Source organism: Sapajus apella, unplaced genomic scaffold (assembly GCF_009761245.1).
Source record: "Sapajus apella isolate SASKATOON/1434 unplaced genomic scaffold, GSC_monkey_1.0 scaffold62, whole genome shotgun sequence".
NCBI lineage: Eukaryota > Metazoa > Chordata > Mammalia > Primates > Cebidae > Sapajus > Sapajus apella.
Genome location: NW_022437002.1, coordinates 3,013,153 through 3,033,801, shown reverse-complemented (window position 1 = coordinate 3,033,801; position 20,649 = coordinate 3,013,153). Strand labels below are relative to the sequence as shown.

General features: G+C 39.7%; 1 protein-coding gene and 1 non-coding gene across 17 annotated transcripts in view; both read left to right on the top strand.

Annotated features, from left to right (window-relative positions):
- Positions 1–20,649, top strand: part of PUM1 (pumilio RNA binding family member 1) — a 137,219-nt gene that overhangs the window by 82,962 nt on the left and 33,608 nt on the right. For 6 of the 16 annotated variants that reach the window (XM_032246675.1, XM_032246665.1, XM_032246664.1 and 3 more), the window contains 7 exons: positions 2,906–2,999; positions 4,152–4,268; positions 9,803–9,954; positions 15,450–15,588; positions 16,685–16,828; positions 18,079–18,375; positions 19,450–19,686. In XM_032246675.1, coding sequence (XP_032102566.1) covers positions 2,906–2,999; positions 4,152–4,268; positions 9,803–9,954; positions 15,450–15,588; positions 16,685–16,828; positions 18,079–18,375; positions 19,450–19,686 — 1,180 coding nt within the window. The remainder of the gene's footprint in view (positions 1–2,905; positions 3,000–4,151; positions 4,269–9,802; positions 9,955–15,449; positions 15,589–16,684; positions 16,829–18,078; positions 18,376–19,449; positions 19,687–20,649) is intronic. The other 10 variants (XM_032246676.1, XM_032246674.1, XM_032246668.1 and 7 more) reach the window with 6 other exon arrangements.
- On the top strand, positions 15,772–15,844 carry LOC116529703. The gene has a single exon (XR_004259625.1). It is a non-coding gene; the product is annotated as a small nucleolar RNA SNORD103/SNORD85 (small nucleolar RNA).

Here is a 20,649-nt window from a genome sequence, read left to right as displayed (position 1 = left end):
ACAGGCTTCATCTATACAAAAGTTAAAAAAAAAAAAATAGCCAGGCATGGTGGGATGTGCCTGTAGTCTCAGCTACTTGGAGGATGAGGCAGGAGGATTGCTTGAGCCCAGGAGTTTGAGGCTATAGTGAGCCATGATCATGTCACTGCATTCAAGCCTCGGTGACAGAGTAAGACTCTGACTCTTGAAACAAACAAGCAAACAAAAAAAATACAAAGTAAGGTTAAGTCAGGTGGAATGGCAGCGGTTAATAAGTCAAGATACCCTTAAGAGTTGTGTTCTGAACATACTGTCATCATTTCCCCAGTTCCATGTCACAGGCACCTGCCTAATACTAGGTGCTCAAAAATGTTTGTTGAATGAAATGAATTATTTCGTTTGTAGTAGGGCAAAGAAGGGTGGAGAGGAGAAGCTAACACAGGCAGTGTCTGATATGTTAAATGTTGCAAAAGGTTTCAGGTCAGAAAAATTTCAGAAACTTATTGAAGAGACAGTACATATTTAGTGGAACTATGAGATATTTCACAATATATCCCATAGTTATATTGTGAAGAAGGACTGCCCTTCTTGAGTGGACTGCCTCCTGTTGGAGGGAGTACTGTGTGAGACACATCTTTAGTAAAACAGACATGTGAAACCAACTTTGCAGAAATCACAAGCACCCTGGCTTTTTTTTTTTTTTTTGACGGAGTCTCTGTCGCCAGGATGGAGTGCAGTGGCATGATCTCGTCTCACTGCAACCTCTGCCTCCTGGGTTCAAGCGATTCTCCTGCCTCAGCCTCCCGAGTAGCTGGGAATATAGGTGTGCACCACCATACCTGGCTAATTTTTGTATTTTTTGTAGAGATGGGGTTTCACTATGTTGGCCAGGATGGTCTCAATCTTCTGACCTCGTGATCCTCCTGCCTTGGCCTCAGCCACCGCAGCCAACCACAGTATTACCAAATAGTCTTGACTGGCTCCCTTCCTGGAAGACAAATGTTTTGATAATGTCTGTCAGTAGATTCAGTTCCCCTGCCCTTTTTTATTTGAGATGGAGTCTTGCTCTCTTGCCCAGGCTGGAGTACAGTGGCGCGATCTTGGCTCACTGCAACCTCTGTCTCCCAGGTTCAAGCGATTCTCCTGTCTTCGCCTCCTGAGTAGCTGGGATTACAGGCATGCACCACCATGCCTGGCTAATTTTTGTATTTTTAGTAGAGACGGGGTTTCACCATGTTGGTCAGGCTGGTCTCGAACTCCTGACCTTGTGATCCACCCACCTCGTCTTTCCAAAGTGTTGGGATTACAGGCCTGAGCCACTGCACCCAGCCCCCCACATTTCTTTTTAAGACTTGATATTTAGTAGTACTGTTTCCTTTTTACCAGCATCACAGTGAAGTTTTTCTTTAACTTTCGAAAAAAACAAAACCTAAAGTATTTTTGAAATAGGTGCATGGTTACTTTTGACATTCATACTCCAAAAGCAGAGATTAAGACTAGAGAAGTAACAGGTGAAATGGGATAGTATGTTCAAAGTATTCACTTTTTGTTATCTTTTAGTCTAAAATTAGCCTCTTCATGTTTGAGGTGTAGAGGGTAGCCAAATCTCTAAAATCTCTCCACCACCTAGGATAAGAGTAAGTCCAGTCGTGACAACAATTAAGCTGAGTTGGTAGAATGACATTATCTCCTAATGTCTGAAACAATCAGGTCTCTTTATGAGGACAGCTGTAAATCTAGATCCATAGTGTCTGTTACACATCATTCAGCAATGTCAGCTGAGCTGTTGAAAAATCCTGTAGGAAGAGCAGGTAGGTTGAAGGTCCTATCCAGGGAGGTCCCTTCAGTAAGTGCTTTCAGTCTGATTTTAACAAACATTAAAGTCTTCACTATCACTCCTTGGAAAGAGGCCTATTAAGGGATCCACAAATCAGGTTACTGGCATCCCCTTTCTTTGTACTAGTACCATTCATACTAAAATGTAATCTCCATCAGGGCAGGGATTATGTATTGTTTTATTCTCTGTCATATCCCTAGCTTCTTGCACAGTGCCTAACAGGTATCATTTGTTTCATAAATGTTTGTTGAATTAATGAGTGAATGATTGATTTTTTATTAAGTTAGAGTAATAAGGCATTCTTAGCGTTGTTAAAGCCTTTGAACTTTTCTTTAGAACTAAGAAGTGTGCTAGGTGTGAGCTCATAATCTAAGTTTTGTTAGTAGCTGCTGTGTTTCTGCTGTTTTATTTTCAACATATAAAGAACAGTATCCCAGAAGACTTTGAAGCTACCAAAAGTTGGGCAAGTGTCTAATTTACTCATTAGGATAAGCTACTAGCTAAGGAAGTTATTCAATACCATTTTCCCAGGAAGTGGCAGCCCAGAGGGTGAAGTGAACACTTTTCATATTCTTCTCCAAAATGTGGGTAGGTGAGGATTAATTCAGTTATTCGTGGGGTCTTGAAAGCACTGAAAGGAGATTCAGCACTAGGGGCAATGTAGCAAATCAGTTTGTAGTACATTTGCCTAATTTTTAACTTTGCTTTGGATCAGGCAGGACCTGTACACCTACTGATAACCATTAGGGCTTTTGCATGCATATGTATATTATATATATAAAGTGTGTGTGTGTGTGTGTGTGTGTGTGTGTGTGTGTGTGTGTGTGTGTTTGTTTCAGGGGACATATAATATACGAAGTGGTCAGCTCATGGGACCAGGGCATAGCAAATTGAAGTAAAGAAAGAGAGACAGGGAGAACAGAACTATGAAACATTAGAATCCCATGGGAATGAAGTAGAGTGTGAGAACATTTATTGTTGTTAAAGTATCATGCCTAAATAAGGGTTTATTGAAATTTTTAGAGAGGTTTTTAAATGATTTTCTAAGCCAGTTTCCCTAACCACACCATGTTTTTCCTCTTGCCTCAGCTGTTCCAAAGACCTAATGCGCTTGCTGTCCAGCAGTTGACAGCTGCTCAGCAGCAGCAGTACGCACTGGCAGCTGCTCATCAGCCACACATTGGTAAGTCCTTAAGCCCATAGCTTTTTCATGATAGATGTGGCCGCCATTTTAGGATAACTGGATGCGGTGAAACCCAGTAATTTAGACTGATTATAAAAGCGCACACAATCCCTCAGACAGAATAAATGGCTTCTTTCTTTTGTCCAGTTGTCTCTAGCCACATTATTTTTGACATACCTTGTAGTCCTACATGATATGATTTCTTCAGTGGTCAGCTCTTGCCCTACCTCAGCTGTTTCAGGATTTAAGTATTTACCCCAATAGTGAGCGGTGACTAGCATTAGCTCTTTCAACATGCTGAATGCTGGATGACATTGATTGAATAAGTTGTGGTTCTATAGACTGTAAATATATCAGCTTCTCATTTTATGAGCAAATAGTATAAATTCATTTTCCAGTAAGTATGTATTGAAAAAATTTATAAAAGTATTCTTGCATAATTACTAGTTTTAAGGTAGCTTTGCCCTTTTCCTGTAGCAGTTGTTAAAGTTTTGAGAGACGTTTTCATCGTACTACCTAGACATTTCTTCCCTTTGGACCTTCCTGAGGTCCCTTAGACATAGAGTGCATTAAATGTAAACAAGTAGAAGTAGAATTTTTTTTTTAATGTGTCAAAATGGCATGATTGAGCAGAAAGGAGATAGCTAATCTTGTATGTGTTATGCTATAGAAGAATATACTTAGTTCCAACCTGAATAAATAAAGGCCAGGCATAAAGTCCTTGGGTCTGATATTGTAGGGTTAAAAATGGTAGTCTTTATAAATACTTTACAAGTATACATTTGATTTCATGAAAACTTTATAAAATTGTTTTAAGTAGAAATACTTTCCTTCATCCCATTTTAATGAAAGTCTTTTAAATTGCTCTATTGTAGTCTGTTATAATTTTAATAATCTTGAAGAAATTATACTGAATTTAAAACTGTATATACAGTTTTAAGTTAAATATTTAGCAAAGGTAGAACTTGACTATAGAAACATTTCATTATAATCTTCCGTATAGGAGATACCTTTTAAAATTTATCTTTACTCTCAACCTGTCCTGTCTTCTCTTTTTTCATTTTTTCCTCACCTACAGTCTGGAGTGAATAGTCAAACTGTGTAGGTATTTGGTAGGGCTGCAGTTTTAGTCAAGTTTGTTTTTACTGACAGGTATGTTTTCAGCAGGTTTAGCTCCCGCTGCGTTTGTCCCCAATCCATACATCATCAGCGCTGCTCCCCCAGGGACGGACCCCTACACAGCTGGATTGGCTGCAGCAGCGACACTAGGTGAGACATTCTGCTGCATGAGGGATTTTCTCACCTGCTGAAAAGTCATTTGAGATGGGAGTGCATTCTTTATACTCTTTCCAAATCCATGTCGCCAGTGGAGATTTCTCCAGAATTTCGATGTCATCTACCTGCCAGCTTAATATCTCTCCTTAGCTGTGTCATAGGCCCCTCAGACTTGAAAATGTTGAAAGGCAAATTAATCACATACCCCTTGCGTATGGTATTTTTGATCCTTGGAGCTACCAGATGCTCATTTATTTTTCTCCCTTTGCCCAGATCTCCTACCACCTCTAGTCTATCATATAGTTCAGGTCCTTTTACTGGTCTGTATCATGAATTTCTAATTTCCTTGACTCTTTAACCTTGTCTTCCCCTCTAAATTGTTAAAATGGTTTCAAACTTAGATCTTACCCCTTCATCTTTCTGCTTAAACCTTTTTTTGATTTCCCTTTTTGCTACCCTAATACGGCACACTGCAGTTAGACTACCAAACATGGCTGATGATTACAACTTACTTGGAGTCGTGGTGGGGGTGGGGGTGTCTTGTTCCTTGGAATCTGTTTTTTTTTTTTTTTTTTTTTTTTGAGATGGAGTCTCGCCCTGTCGCCAGGCTGGAGTGCAGTGACGCGATCTCGGTTTACTGCAACCTCCGCCTCCTGGGTTCAAGCGATTCTCCTGCCTCAGCTTCCCAGGTAGCTGGGACTGTAGGCCTGTGCCACCACACACAGCTAATTTTTGTATTTTTAATAGAGACGGGGTTTCACCATGTTGGCCAGGATGGTCTTGATCTCTTGACTTTGTGATCTGCCTGCCTCGGCCTCCCAAAGTGCTGGAATTACAGGTGTGAGCCACTGGGCCGGGCAGGAATCAGTATTTTTAAGGAGCTTCCAGGTAATTCTGTGGATTAGCTAGGGTTGGGACCCACTGCATATAGGGCTCTGTCACCATGCCTCATGCAGGTCTCTACATATGCACCACCCAGTTCCCTTTCTAATTGACTGCCATTGGCTAACACATTGTAGCAATACAAATCTGATTTTAGTTTGCTGCAGATACTGCATTGGTTTAGGCCCCTGTCTTTGGACACTGTGGTCTTCTCTATAAGCTCTTTTTCCCATTCTTTGCCTGTGAGTGCCCTACCTGACATTGTCACCTCTAAGGAACCTTCCTTGCTAACTGTTCCCCTATTCTTTTGGTATCACTAATTACTGCACTGTTTTTATTTCTGGATGTATACATTAGTCTTCTTTTTTTTCCTGTTATGTTTTTGGAGACAGGATCTTACTTTATTGCCAAGGCTGGTATGCAGTGGCGTGAATACAGTTCACTGTAACCTTGAATTCTTGGGCTTACTTGATCCTCCTACCTCAGCCTGCTGAGTAGCTAGGGCTCCTGTTGTGCACCACCATACTGGTGTTGGATAATTGTTAAATTTTTTGTAGAGATGGGGTGATCTTGCCGGTGTTACCTTGGCTGGTATTGTATCAAACTCCGGAGCTCAAGCAGTCCTCCTGCCTTGGCCCCCCAAAGTGCTGGAATTCCAGGCATGAGCCATTGTGCCCAGCCTATGAGTGCTTTTTCTTTCCTTTGAGACTAGATTTTTTAAAGGCAGTCAGTCATCTTTGTTATTTGACTGTGTTCCACAATTACTGTCATCATAGTAGGGCCATAAATGTATGATGGATTGAATTCAACATTAGGACAAACAAAATGTCTTCCAATGTAGTTATTCGTTGGGGGAAGATCCCTTCAAGTCAAGTTAATCATGACTAAATATTACTTTGAAATTTTACTTCTTATTATATAGCATATAATTTGCAATTATGAACTTAAATGCAGCCTAGCATTTCTTAGATTTTCTTTAAAATTGTTTACATTTTGTCATGTTATGAAGGGATCATAGTTAATATAGGGTTGTCTGTCTGTCTGTGGTCATCCCCTTTCTGGGGGAAACAGAAAGCTCTTCCTAGGAGAATGACCTCCATCATTAATATTTATTGAGCACTTAACAAAATGTTGTCAGGCATTGTCCTGAATGCTTTTCTTCCATTAGTTTGTCAAATGATTAGAAATTTGTGGCTCAGAGACCTGCCTTATTTTTTTATTTTTATTTTTTGAGACAGTCTTTGTCTCAAAAACAGAACGAGAGCTCTGTCACCCAGGCTGGAGTTCAGTGGTGCAGTCTCTGCCTCTAAGGGTTCAAGTGATTCTCCCACCTCAGCCTCCTGAATAGATGGGACTACAGGCGCCCACCACCACTTCCGACTAATTTTTGTATTTTTAGTAGAGATAGGGTTTTGCCATGTTGGCCAGGCTGGTCTCGAACTCCTGACTTCAAGTGATTCACCCGCCTTAGCCTCCCAGAGTGATGGGATTACAGTTGTGAGCCACTGTGCCCAACCTAGGAAACTATCTCATTTGAAGTCACACAATTTAAATGTTGTAGAGTTGGGGTTTGAACCAGGTTTAACTCCAAAGCCCATGCGTATGTTTCGGTGTATTATTTAGAATGCCTGTGCTGTCTTTCTTGAATTGTCTTTTCTGTACTTTTTTTAGAAGTCTTTGCCTCTATTGATTTATGTTACTTAAAACAAAGAGCTGGTCCTAGGGTTGACACTGCTGCTGTCACTGAGATGGTAATTTGGTGATCAGAATCTTATTTTTCGTGTATGTTGGTTGAGCCGTGGTGAAAATGAATTAATACTTTCACAAATAACAGGAAATGTTAACTGTCCAAACTATGGGTCTGTGTATTCTTAGAGGGTGTCAGTCACACAGGAATTGAAGTAGGCATCCTGATGAGTGAAACTCAGTGATTTGTCCTGGGCCATTCTCCTAATTTAATGTTAGGCCATGTGACCAGAGTATAGTAGTAGAAATGCCCGTTGAGAAAATTTAGGGAATAATGCAAATGTTGATGGTATAGCGGTCCTTGCCCAGTAGAGGTTCTCTTTTGTTGGCTTTTGGGAGAGGATTGAGACAGTTACTACAGGTTGCACCCCACTTGTTCAAGGTAGATACATCTGTACTCCCAACAGCTATTACAGGTTGAGCATCTCTAATCTGAAAATTCAAAACCTTTTTGAGTACTAACATAACGCCACAAGTGGAAAATTCCATACTTGACCTTGACCTCATATGATGGATTATAGTCAAAATACAGGCACACAACACACAGTTTATTTATTCAGCATCCTCAATGGAAAAGTAGAATTACCCCCAGACTGTGTGTATAAGGCGTATGTATATGAAACATAAATGAACTTTGTGTTTAGACTTGGGTTACATCCCCAAGATAACTCTTGTGTATGCAAATAGTCTACAATCTGAAAGCGGTAACACTTCTGGTGCCAAGCACTTTGATTAAGGAACACTCTACCTGTGTTTACCCATTTTACAAGTGAGGAAACTAAGGCACAGTTAGGGTCTTTCTTTGTGTTTTTCCCTGGTATTTTTTTTTCTTTAACTGCCCACGACCACCCTGCTTTATAAACACTAATCAATGAGTATGAGGCTCTATCACTCTCTTTTTTAAGCTTGAATACGCGGCTTTTAGGCTGTTCAGTTTCTGACAAGTTAAAAATGTCTTAACCCCTTTTCTTATAGTAAAATAGTTCATAGTGTAACAGCTTTTCTTAGCAACACCTTCATTCTGTACCCAGGTGTAGTATTTCACAGTGTGCACCTTTGTAAACAGAGCTGCTTAATCTTTGCTAACCCGCAGGTATAGAAAACACCAAATTAGAAATGTCAAAACATGTTTATATTGGACAGCGATATAATTTGACTTATTTGTGTTTTAGAAGCTTAAAATGGGAGAAATAAGAATGTGTACGTATTTTTGCTTAACGAAGTATGTGTTTCTCCAGACTTAGCTATTGCATCAGAATAGCTCTAATATTTGAAACAGCTCTTCAGAAGTTCAGTGTAAGGCTTGGTTATTGTTAATGAATCAAGTTGTAAATATTTAACTCTGTGCTTTAACTAAGGAAGTTCAACTTGGAGGTACGTTTCAGCAGATTTGAAGAACTGGTTTTGAGCCCATTTCCTGGTTAGCAAATGTGTCCTTGGTGTTTCTTGCCACCAGCTTCATCATAGAATTCTGTGATTAGGTTTCTGCCACACTTGGGTTGTTATCTGCATAACTTGGTTACATACATCTCTGTTGCCTACTTTATGTGGCAGACTGCAGCTATGCTTTGTTGCCAAAGAAAGTAAACAGATAATTTGGATTAAAGCAGAATGCTTAGTTTTGTTTTGTTTTGTTTTGTTTTTTTAAGACACTCTTGCTCTGTTGCCCAGGCTGGAGTGCAGTGGCAAAATTTTGGCTCACTGCAACCTCTGCCTCCGGAGTTCAAGCAGTTCTCTTGCCTTGGCCTTCCGAGTAGCTGGGATTACAGGCATCTGCCACCACATCTGGCTGATTTTTTTGTATTACTCTAGTAGAGATGGAGTTTCACCATGTAGGCCGGCCTGTCTCAAACTCCTGACCTCAAAGTGATCTGCCCACCTCGGCTTCCCAAAGTACTGGAATTACAGAGAATGCTTAACTTTTTTTAAGGTTCTCAGCAGGTCTGAGAAGTCAAGGTGTTGTATTTTTTGTTTGTGTTCAATGTTGACTTAAATTTAAAATTCCACATATCAATATCTGAATGTAGTTGTGTTGAATGCCTTTGTGACTTTAAAAATAGAAATAGGGGCCAGGCGTGGTGGCTCAAGCCTATTGTTTCAGCAGTCTGGGAGGCCAGGTCAGGTGGATCACTTGAGCCCAGGAGTTTGACACCAGCCTGGGCAACATAGACTTCTGCAAAAAAAAAAAAAAAAAAAAATTAACCAGGTGTGGTTGCATGCATCTGTAGTCCCAGGTACTAGGGAGGCTGAGGTGGGAGGATCGCTTAAGCGCAGGAGGTTAAGGCTGCAGTGAGCTGAGATTGATTCATTGTATTCCAGTCCTGGTCTCAAACAAAACCAAAACAAAACAAAAGCAAACAACAACAATTTTGAAGTTGCTTTGGAGGTTTACTTGAATGTCTGGGTTTTGTTGTCAGAAGACCGATAGATGTTCATTTCTTTGGAGTTATTGAAACACCAGCAGTCTGTTAATCGCCTTAGGCGCCATTCTTACCATTGAACGTGAGATACATCCTAACCTTCTGTTCTATTTCATCACTTTAAGCACACAAACCCTCCATTTACTCCCTTCTAACAACATACATTGTTTCTATCTATCCTACATCCTCCCATCTATTCTTAAATCCAACCCCTTCTATCAATTATTCTCCCTTTCAGTTCTTTAATGTTTTATCCCTCACTGCTTCTTCCTCTAGGTCTATGTTAGAAGACTGGTGTAAGGATCTCATAGAATGTTTACTATTCTTTAAAAAGAGAGTTAATGATTAGCTAGCATGAATCAATATACTTTTAAGTTAATATTTTACAGTTGTATCTATTGAGTCAGATGTAATATTTGGAAAGCCTGAGATGAGTCTTAGTAGTTCAGACTTTCTTTACCTTTCATTTGCTATTTTTAGGCCCAGCTGTGGTCCCTCACCAGTATTATGGAGTTACTCCCTGGGGAGTCTACCCTGCCAGTCTTTTCCAGCAGCAAGCTGCTGCCGCCGCCGCAGCAACTAATTCAGCTAATCAACAGACCACCCCACAGGCTCAGCAAGGACAGCAGCAGGTAAATGTAGACAAAATTTACCTCTTCTAAGTGGGAATTTTAGTATTGCGGATAACTAATAGGTGATATTACGCCTAATAGAAAAACACTGTGAATGCATGAATTTCCTCTTGTGTGTGTGTATCTGAGTTCAGGCACAGACTTAACTATTCTTGTGGAATGGTGTTTATATATCAGACATTATTGTACCTAGGTGGGGTAATGATACTAATTAGTTCACTTACGGGGAAACTGCGTAGCTAGCAAGTGTAAAGTGGATCTTCAAAATTACAGTAAAATCTTGTTCTGCCATACTGTAGTTGCTTGCCAATCACCACTTTCAGATCATTTCAGGGTTTTGCAAGGGGCTTGCTACCAAAGCAGGGGTACTAGATTTTTAGACTGCTTATTTACAGTGGCTATTGGATTAGATATAAGTCTTAAACCTATCTATGTTAGCTTTTTATTTGAGTTGAGAAAGGACAGTAACCTGCAAAACTACATCTTTTTTTTTTTTTTTTTTTTTTAAACAGGCCATTTCCTCCCTTGATTGCTAGAGTAACACTTCTTTATTGATAGAAACTTTGGTAAACTAGAAAACTTTAAAAAAAAAAAAAAAAAAAAAAACACACACACCCTAAATCCTTATGTCAGAAAACCAGTGTTAATATGTTTGGCATCTGTTATTTTAGCCTTATTACTTAATATTTTACAAAATTAGCATTATTCTGTCCACATGGTTTTACATTCTGATTTCATAGTTTACTGTGTTATTTAGCAGGGTGTTTTTGTGTTTTTTGAGACAGAGTCTCACTCTGTCCAGACTGGAGTGCAGTGGCGCAATCTCGGATCACTGTAACCTCTGCCTCCCAGGTTCAAACAATTCTCCTGCCTCAGCCTCCTGAGTAGCTGGGACTACAGGTGCACACCACCATGCCCAGCTAATTTTTGTATTTTTAGTAGAGATGGGGTTTCACCATGTTGGCCAGGAGAGTCTTGGTCCCCTGACCTCGTGATCCACCCACCTCAACCTCTCAAAGTATGGGGATTACAGGAGTGAGCCACTGTGCCCAGCCTGGTGTTCTTTTAAATGATGTCTTTACTAGATACATTTAAATCCATCAAAGGATACTTTTTTTGACTAGTCTATTATATTTGATACTTCATTTATATCAGTATTTTGGTGTTTTGAATGAGATTGATAAACGTCCTTTACATAAGCGTATCCTTGGAAAAAATTCCTAGTAATGGAATTTTTCTGGCGCAAATGAAATCAGCATTTAGGTTTCGATACGCATTGTCAGATAAAAGCTATCATTTGAGGCAAAACACCCTGCTTATATATATTACATAATCCAAACAAGAATTTTTTGCTTGACATCAGTCTTACTCAGTGGGTGTATTTTTTTTTGTTGTTGTTGTTTTTAAGATTCCACAGGTCTTGAAATTCTCCCTCTTATTTGGAAACTATTAAATGATTTTCTTGGCAACAGATGCAGTTCTCATACCATATATATAAGTAAATAATTTGCTGACAGAATGAGTGATCTGTTAAATTCATTTTTTTGTTTGATTTTTGAGATGGAGTCTAGCTCTGTTGCCCAGCTTGGAGTGCAGTGGCGTGAGCTCAGCTACTGCAACGTCCGCCTTCTGGGTTCAAGTGATTCTCCTGCCTCAGCCTTCTGAGTAGCTGGGATTAAAGGTGTGTGCCACCACACTTGGCTAATTTTTGTATTTTTAGTGGAGATGGGGTTTCACCATGTTGGCCCAGCTGGTCTCAAATGCCTGACCTCCAGTGATCTGCCTGTCTTGGCCTCCCAAAGTGCTGGGATTATAGGCGTGAACTATTGCGCCTGACCTGTTAAATAAATTTCTTTTTTTCTTTCGTACTTTCTCTCTTTTTTTTTTTTTAAACGTAGTCTTTCTCTGTCATCCAGGCCAGAGTGCAGTGGTGCATCTTTGCTCATTGTAACCTTTACCTCTCAGGTTCAAGTGATTCTCCTGCCTCAGCTTCCCTAGTAGCTGGGATTACAGGCACATGCTACTGTTTTTGTATTTTTAGTAGTAATGGGGTTTCACCATGTTGTCCAGGCTGGTTTTGAACTCCTGACCTCCTGTGTTCCGCCCACCTTGGCCTCCCAGAGTGCTGGGATTACAGATGTGAGCTACTGCACCTAGCAAATAATTTCTTAAGATCTGCTGTTTGTGGCTAAGTGTGCATTTCTTTGTGTGATCATCTTTTGTTTAAATGGTTGTCAAATTATTATGCATTTGGAAGATTAAGGTAATTGCCATGTTTTGAAATTAGCTCTGATACAATGAACAAGAATAATACTAATAACTACCACTTATAGAAAGCTTACTGTACAAAGTTAAGTGCTGTACATATAATTTCTATTTCTCTTACTAATTATTATAGATGTACAACTTCTCATTTTATGGAATAGAATTTCATAATTCAGAGGAAATTGAGGAAATAGAATTTGTATGCCCAGGGTCACACAAATACAAAGTTGTTAAGATTTGAACATAAGCCTTTGTCTTGACAACTTGTTTTCTGACCATATTGTGATATCTTAAAGAAAAGCAGAGCTCTTGTCTTCTGCCATTAACTAGCTACAACTAGGGCAAGTTGGATGGCTTCTCTGAATGCATATATTTTTGTTACAAAATGGACATGATAATCATTAACTTTTCAGTTTTCTGTCATGCCCTACAGGTTCTGTCAAACTCTACTAAGAAGTTTTTAGCATTAGTTTTTAACAAGCAGTCATTGTTTTAGTTCCTTTTTTTGGGGTGCCAGTTTCTGGTTTTAAGTATTTGAGGAAAATATGATTTTCTTGGTAAACTCTTTTGTCGCAGTAATTAAAATGAGAGGTTCTTTTTAAACTTTGTTGTTGGCCCTTTCGGGCCCTCTTATTTTATCAGAAAGTATATGTTGCGTTCTAGGCAAGCTAACTGTTCTAGGATGGTTTTTATAAATTCAGTCAGTCATTTTGTAGATTTTATTAGACTTTAAAATATTACTTGTGAAATTGTATATTTTGTTTCTATAAAATCATGGACTTGACAGCTATTGACGAAAGTATATGAATATTGGCAGGTAGCTGAAGCACTTTTATTTGTTGTTGGGGTACTGGACAGATTTCTAGAGAGTGGACAAAAAGCTAACACTTTTTCTTTCTTGTTACAAGACTCATCAGTAGACTTTGTGTCTTTCTTTAGGTACCTTGTTTACTCTACCACTCCTCCCCTTTCACAGAACACCTAATCACACATAAACCTACATCTTTATGTCCTATGAAAGCAGTGCTTTCATTGCTTTTTAAAATCTTCAGCAGTTTTGAACTACTAGTATTGTCATATTTCTGTGCATGTTATTTACTTATCCTAGAGTGAGATCTCTTGTGAGTTATTGGACATGTACGTTCTAAGTATTTGGCAAAACTCATCTGTCCAGCCCCCCAACTCTTCCATCTATGTAGTTTGGAACACACTTTCTCTCACGAAGTTGGTTAGGTTCTTTAGGTCAGAAACAAATTATATAACATCTTGATAATAGGAATTTGCTGTTGGTTATTGATTGTCTCCTAGGTATCAGGCAGTGTGACTTAAAGACATCATTTCAGATATTTCCAGCAAATCTGCAAGATTATTGTTTAATTCTTATTACTGATAAAGAAGTAAAAGAGTGGGCAAATTAAGTGTCCACACATCTCCTCTTGCCAGTGTGGACAGTGTTGCTCACCTTATACTCACTTAACAATATTTAATTGGTAATCGGTTTCTCTTTTTACATTTTTTTTTTACCGCTGGTACCAAGAATAATCTGTACCCATTTTCTTGACCGTATATCTAACTTCTATAAATAGCACAGTAGAATTGAAAGTGATCTGATTAAGAACGGTGCACTTGACAGTATGGCAAAACACACTGTTAGGAACTTCAGTAATTTTAACTTGGTTTGTGGGTTTTGTATTTTTGCTTTCTCAAGTATGTAGATCTTGTGAGATAATTCTTCACATTATGCCGAATAATAATGATTGGCTGTGTTTCATTAGTAAAAAGTAGATCTTTGGCTGGGCTCAGTGGCTGACTTTTATAATCCCAACACTTTGGGAGGCCAAGGCAGGTGGATTACTTGTGCCCAGAAGTTAGAGATTAGCCTGAACAACATGGTGAGACCCTGTCTCTACAAAAAATAGAAAAATTAGCCAGGGGTGGTGGTGCACACCTGTAGTACCAGCTATTCAGGAGAGGTAGGAACATCTCTTGAGCCTGGGAGGCAGAGGTTACAGTGAGCTGAGACTGCGCCGCTACACACCAGCGTGAGCAGCAGAGCGTGGCCCTGTCTTTTCCCTGCTCCCCAAAAAAGTAGATCCTTTATTACAGTGGCTTAACTGGCATCTGCACTGAACTTGACTAATGCTCACGACCATTTAGATGAGCATGTTTGTGGAATTTGTGAAGGGAAATAGAAACAGTCAGGTGAGGCCCTACCAAATAGAATCTGGTGAACTCATTTGCGGCCATGTGGGCCTTGATAAATATATTAGTGTTAAAGATGAAATATTCTCATTCCATCTTTTGTGTGCATGTGAGACTCAGTTAACTTTAAATATGTGGGTGAATACCCCTGTTCATCCTATCTGGAACCTCCACCCCCACACTTGGTTAATAGTCCTCTTTTTTATTTTTTGGAGAGGGAGCTTAACTCTTTCCCCCAGGCTGGAGTGAATTGGCTGGATCTCAACTAACTGCATCCTCCGCTCCTCAGGTTCAAGCGATTCTCCTGTCTCAGTCTCTCCAATAGCTGGGATTATAGGCGCCTGTCACCATGCCCAGCTAATTTTTGTATTTTTAGTAGAGACGGGGTTTCACCATGTTGGCCAGGCTGGTCTTGAACTCCTGACCTCAGGTGATCTACCTGCCTCAGCCTCCCAAAGTGCTGGGATTGCAGGTATGAGCCACTGCACCTGGCCTCTTGAACTCTTTTGTTTTTTTTCACCTATTTTTTTGTCAGAGCACTGACATTGCGTAGTATGGTTTATTGTCTTTCTTACTCATTAGAATAAAAACTCCATGAGGGCAGGGGCTTTGTCTATCTTGTTCATTGCTCCATCTTGTCTGCCCATTTGCCATGTGGTAGGCATTAAATATTTGATAACACTATCATTTGCTGATGCCAGATATTTAAAATTCATCTTTTAACTTAATTGCCACAAGAACTTTATGAGGCAGATGAGATAAAATGTTTGAATTAATGAATCATCACTATTTTATGGTGCTTTTTGCTGCTTATAAAGGTAATATGTTTAAAGTAAGAATGGTAGAATAAAGTTTCATTCTATGAAATGTTATTAATTGAATTTTTACCCTAACAGCCATGACATATAAAAACCATTATAGTGAAATGTTTTACAATTAAGTTTTAAAAGTTGACCCAACCTGAGCATATGGTAGGTCTTCTGCAATGAAAAGAAAGTGGGCGACTTATTTCTGTCTTCCTTTCCCAGGTTCTCCGTGGAGGAGCCAGCCAACGTCCTTTAACCCCAAACCAGAACCAGCAGGGACAGCAAACAGATCCCCTTGTGGCAGCTGCAGCAGTAAATTCTGCCCTTGCATTTGGACAAGGTCTGGCTGCAGGCATGCCAGGTGCGGCTGCATTGTTATTCCTAATTCTTTGTGGCAGGGGTGGGGCGGGGGGAGAAAGGTTGCATGTTATTCCTAATTCTTTGGCGGGGTGGGGGTTGGGGGGCAGGAAGGCTGCATGTTTAAGGTGATACAGAGGGAAATGAGCAGTGCTTTCACCTTGCTTAGGTTTGTCATGGTTTGGGTACTGGCAAGGATGATACACTCTTGCCCTCACTTAGACTATAGTTCATTGATGAGAGCATTGCTCTGAGCCAGTCTTAAGCCACATTGGAGATATCTCAGTGTCCATGCAGCTTGGAATATGTGTTTTTCCTTGGTGGGTTATCTGTTTTCCGTCTCATAATTAAGGACAGGTGGAGTGGCCAAGTTAGTTTATAAGGCTTTATGATGATATTTTTGAACAGCATGATTAGGGAGAAATTTCTGGTATACCTTGATTGGGTCATCCCTTACATTTTTAGGGTTTCTGTTAAACTAATATTAGGGGTCCTTTTTAACTGCATACCTCTGAGATACATGTTTATATAGATATATCTTGAATATATATTGTTTTTAGTTCATTATCAGCTGGTTCAGTGCTTTACTTGGGATTGGATGTAATTTGATGTTCTACATATGAAACATCTTTGAGAGATGTCACTATTTTTTACTGATCATAGAGCATAGCCAGTTTAACGGAGCCATTTACGAATTCAGTGAATAACTATAACTTGTTTCATTTGTTTTTTAGTTACTAAGCGTTTGTGTGTTCTTAGGAAGTCACCTGCAGTTTTTCTTATGGCTTAAACTGGGATTTGGAGATTCTATCTCACATAATATTGAAAGATCATGTTATTTAAAGCCTACTTAGGATTTTCCTGCTATTTTGCAGTATATTTGTTTTTAGATTGCTATGTAGTATGAAAGTACTGTGATTTTTATAACCATTTGTAGCCTCTGTTGTTTGTTTATTCAACTATTTAAGTGATGGAGCCAGCATATAAATCTAGGTCAATCTAGCCCCAAAGCTAAGCTTGTGATTATTGAAAATATGTTGGTACCCAGGAGATACTTGTTTGTTTAATATTACATTTCTATGTTGGCTTGATATTCCTAGGTTATCCGGTGTTGGCTCCTGCTGCTTACTATGACCAAACTGGTGCCCTTGTAGTGAATGCGGGCGCGAGAAATGGTCTTGGAGCTCCCGTTCGACTTGTAGCTCCTGCCCCAGTCATCATTAGTTCCTCAGCTGCACAAGCAGGTGAGCGTACATCTGAGTGGACTCCTGCCAGAGATCTAAAAGTGGCGACTGATAGTGATATTCTTAAAGTATGTTGAAATACACTTTTGGCAATTCTCAGTATATCAGTTCTACCCTGTAATGTTTCAAAAAGAGATCAGAAGCAATAAGTGACCCTGGTGGATTCTCCTTTTTGTTGGGGGTTGGAAGGCAGCATGTGCCAGTTGGTTAGAAGCAAGGTCCGGCTCCACTGAGAAAATAGAAGTTGGATTACTCACACAAAATGGCTTTCTTGGCAGAAATTCAAGGCTGATTTCACAGAAATCCAAATCATTATTTTAAGATAATGTTAGAGGAGTGGTTGTTTTTTTTGCCACAGGGGCAAGAGTGGAGGAATGGAGTGGGAAAGAGTAATGAGAAGTGACAGAATAATACATTTGGTTCGGGGGAATAGTGTTGGGTTTTTTTTTTTTTTTTTTTTTTTTTGACACTGAGTCTCTGTTACCCAGGCTGAAGTGCAGTGGCACGATCTCGGCTCACTGCAACCTCCGTCTCCCAGATTCAAGTGATTCTCCTGCCACAGCATACTGAGTAGCTGGGATCATAGGCATGTGCCACCATGCCCGGCTAACTTTTGTACTTTTGGTAGAGACGGGGTTTCACCATGTTGGTCAGGCTGGTCTTGAACTCGTGACCTTGTGATCTGCCCGCCTTGGCCTCCAAAAGTGTTGAGATTACAGGTGTGAGCCACCATGCCCTGCTAGGAGTAATAGTTTTTTACTTTAAGCCCATATATATATATTTATACACATACACACATATACATATACACATGTATATATTTAAATTAGGAACAATAACAGCAACATTTAGAACACAGCAGTGTGTCAAAATAGGATTTTGAAGGATGTGTATATATGCATTATGTGGTTCTAGAAGAAACCCTCAACATAGGTATTTATGGAATTTAAGATTTTAGGAAGTAGTTGTATTTAATGGGCACATTTGATGTTTATACCCCCTTTAATCTGTAGACTTTTTAAAGCTACCAGCATTGTGAACTTGTTCTAGTGGTATTTTGACTTCAAATTGAAAGTAGAAACAGAAAATAGAAGCTTCATATGAAGGGATCAAAGACAGATTTGTATAGTTTGTGTCTTGTTTTGAAAAGCTAGGGAGCATTAAAAGGTTTTTTGAAAAAAGATAAAAATGTAGTTTGGAAATGTGGCCAGTCCCTTTCATAGCCAAACGGTTTGCTTTCTTCTTCATAGCTGTTGCAGCAGCCGCAGCTTCAGCAAATGGAGCAGCTGGTGGTCTTGCTGGAACAACAAATGGACCATTTCGCCCCTTAGGAACACAGCAACCTCAGCCCCAGCCCCAGCAGCAGCCCAGTAACAACCTGGCATCCAGTTCTTTCTACGGCAACAACTCTCTGAATAGCAATTCACAGAGCAGCTCCCTCTTCTCCCAGGGCTCTGCCCAACCTGCCAACACATCCTTGGGATTCGGAAGTAGCAGTTCTCTCGGCGCCACCCTGGGATCTGCCCTTGGAGGGTTTGGAACAGCAGGTAGAAATTAGACTGATATGCTCTTAAGACTGAATTTTAATTATTTTTACAATTCTTCTGGAATACTGGCAGTGCATGGAACCACAGGCAGATCTGGACCAAGCCCTGTGGGAACCTGGCCATCCCACATAATCTGTGAGAATGATAGACTATTGAAATCAAGTTATCCAGATGGTACCTATTTCAATCCATGCTCATGTGGCTACTTACTTAATCAGTTTCTTTCAGGGGTTTGAAATCTAGGGAAGATTTTGCTGTAATTGGGAAAAATATGGAGAGAACTATAGAAATGGATATCAAAAACTGAGGGAGGAGGACTTACTAAAGATAGCAGAGCTGAATACTTCACAATTGAGATTGAGCCGAGTGCTTGGCCTGCAGACCTGAAAGAGTTACAACTTTTCTTCTGTCTTTTGAGTAGCATTTAAGGTAGACATGTAGAAAATTATGAGGAAGGATATTAGACCAAGCTGGGTTTTAATGTTTTGATGAATAAAGCAGGAGTGTAGTATGGTGAATAATGGGATAATTGCAGAGATTGTAGAAAACAAAAAACAAAAAAAAAAGATCCCTAACTAGAAGGTCATGTATGAAAGAAAGTATCTTAATTGGAATTGAGGGCAGCATTAACTCTCGATTGAACCCACTGAGAAAACAGGCTTTCATATATAAGTCTTGTGTAGTGGGGCAGTACCCCATTGACAAATCTTTTTTCTGTATCCCATTTTTCTACTTGAACCTTTTCAGTTGATGAAAGGCATTCTTCTAGTCCATTTCCTTTCACCTTTTCCATAGCTCATATGGCCGTCAGAGCTTTTTAACCCTCCCTTATCCTATAATATATGACACCATAGGAAGGTAAATTTGGCATACGTGTGATGGTCATGTTAACCTGAGCCATGTCCTCTTTATTACTTTATCTGCCCCAGAACTGCTACATTAACAGTTAGGCTGTCTCTGCTGACAAATTTGCGGTGGTAAGGAGTCTGGATCAAAGTGTTAGGAACAGGTCACTGGGCTTGTTCTTCGAAGAACAGGCCTGTTCTTATCTGCATTGTTTTAATTCCATTTTAGTTGCAAACTCCAACACTGGCAGTGGCTCCCGCCGTGACTCCCTGACTGGCAGCAGTGACCTTTATAAGAGGACATCGAGCAGCTTGACCCCCATTGGACACAGTTTTTATAACGGCCTTAGCTTTTCCTCCTCTCCTGGACCCGTGGGCATGCCTCTCCCTAGTCAGGGACCAGGACATTCACAGACACCACCTCCTTCCCTCTCTTCACATGGATCCTCTTCAAGCTTAAACCTGGGTAAGAACCATTACTCTAACACCACCTTGAACTCTAGAACTCTCTTGCCACCGATGACATTACAAGAACTTTGCATAAGCAAAGGACAGTCCCTTTATACTAGAAGTGTCCTGGGTGTTCTGTGCCTTCCGTAAATACCTCATGTTATTCAGGCTGTACCTATAGATAGTATAGCAGTTTTGGCTTTATTATAGTTTGGGTACATTTCCCTGTATATTCAATTAGCTTTAGTATGAACATTTTATTCTTTGGCTACCTGTGAGAGTATTTCAGGGTAAACAGTATAAACATAGATTCATCTCAGTGAAGCTAGGAAACACAGAGACAGAATTTAATCACCTAGTATCACCACCTGAAATTAACCACCACAATTAATATTTTGCCTTACTTCTTTTCAAATTTTTTCCTCTGCTATATGTACATATAATATCTTGCTTTTTCACATAAAGCATTTTATTTTTAAAATTTTGCCATATGTTAAAATATTTGTAAATATAAACTCTCAAACTATATAGTATGTGAATGAGGAGATATATGTTTCCCTGTTAAATATTTAGGTTGTTCTGTGCATGGGATTTTAAAATATTACCATCTAGATTCTAGAAAATGGGGAGGGAAAAAGAGGATCCTAAGCAGCAGGCTATAAGAATGAAAAGAAAATTATATTACCTTTTTTTTTGTAGCAAATGTCTAAATCTTTCAGGACATGGGAGATGTTTTCTTATCTCAAACATGGGTGCATACTCCTCTCCTGCAGTTATTTAGTAAGCTTGAAGTACTGATTTGTTTGCTAGATGGGGAAAGTTGAGTCCTAGGTGTAGAGTCACCACATAGTGTATCATGCAAACCAGGACACTTGAGAGTGGATGGGGTGCTGTGAATAATTACTTGGTGATGGTGGCCTAAATCAGGACTGTCCTGGGCAAATCAGCAGGTGTGGCCACTTTATCAAGATTCTGTTTT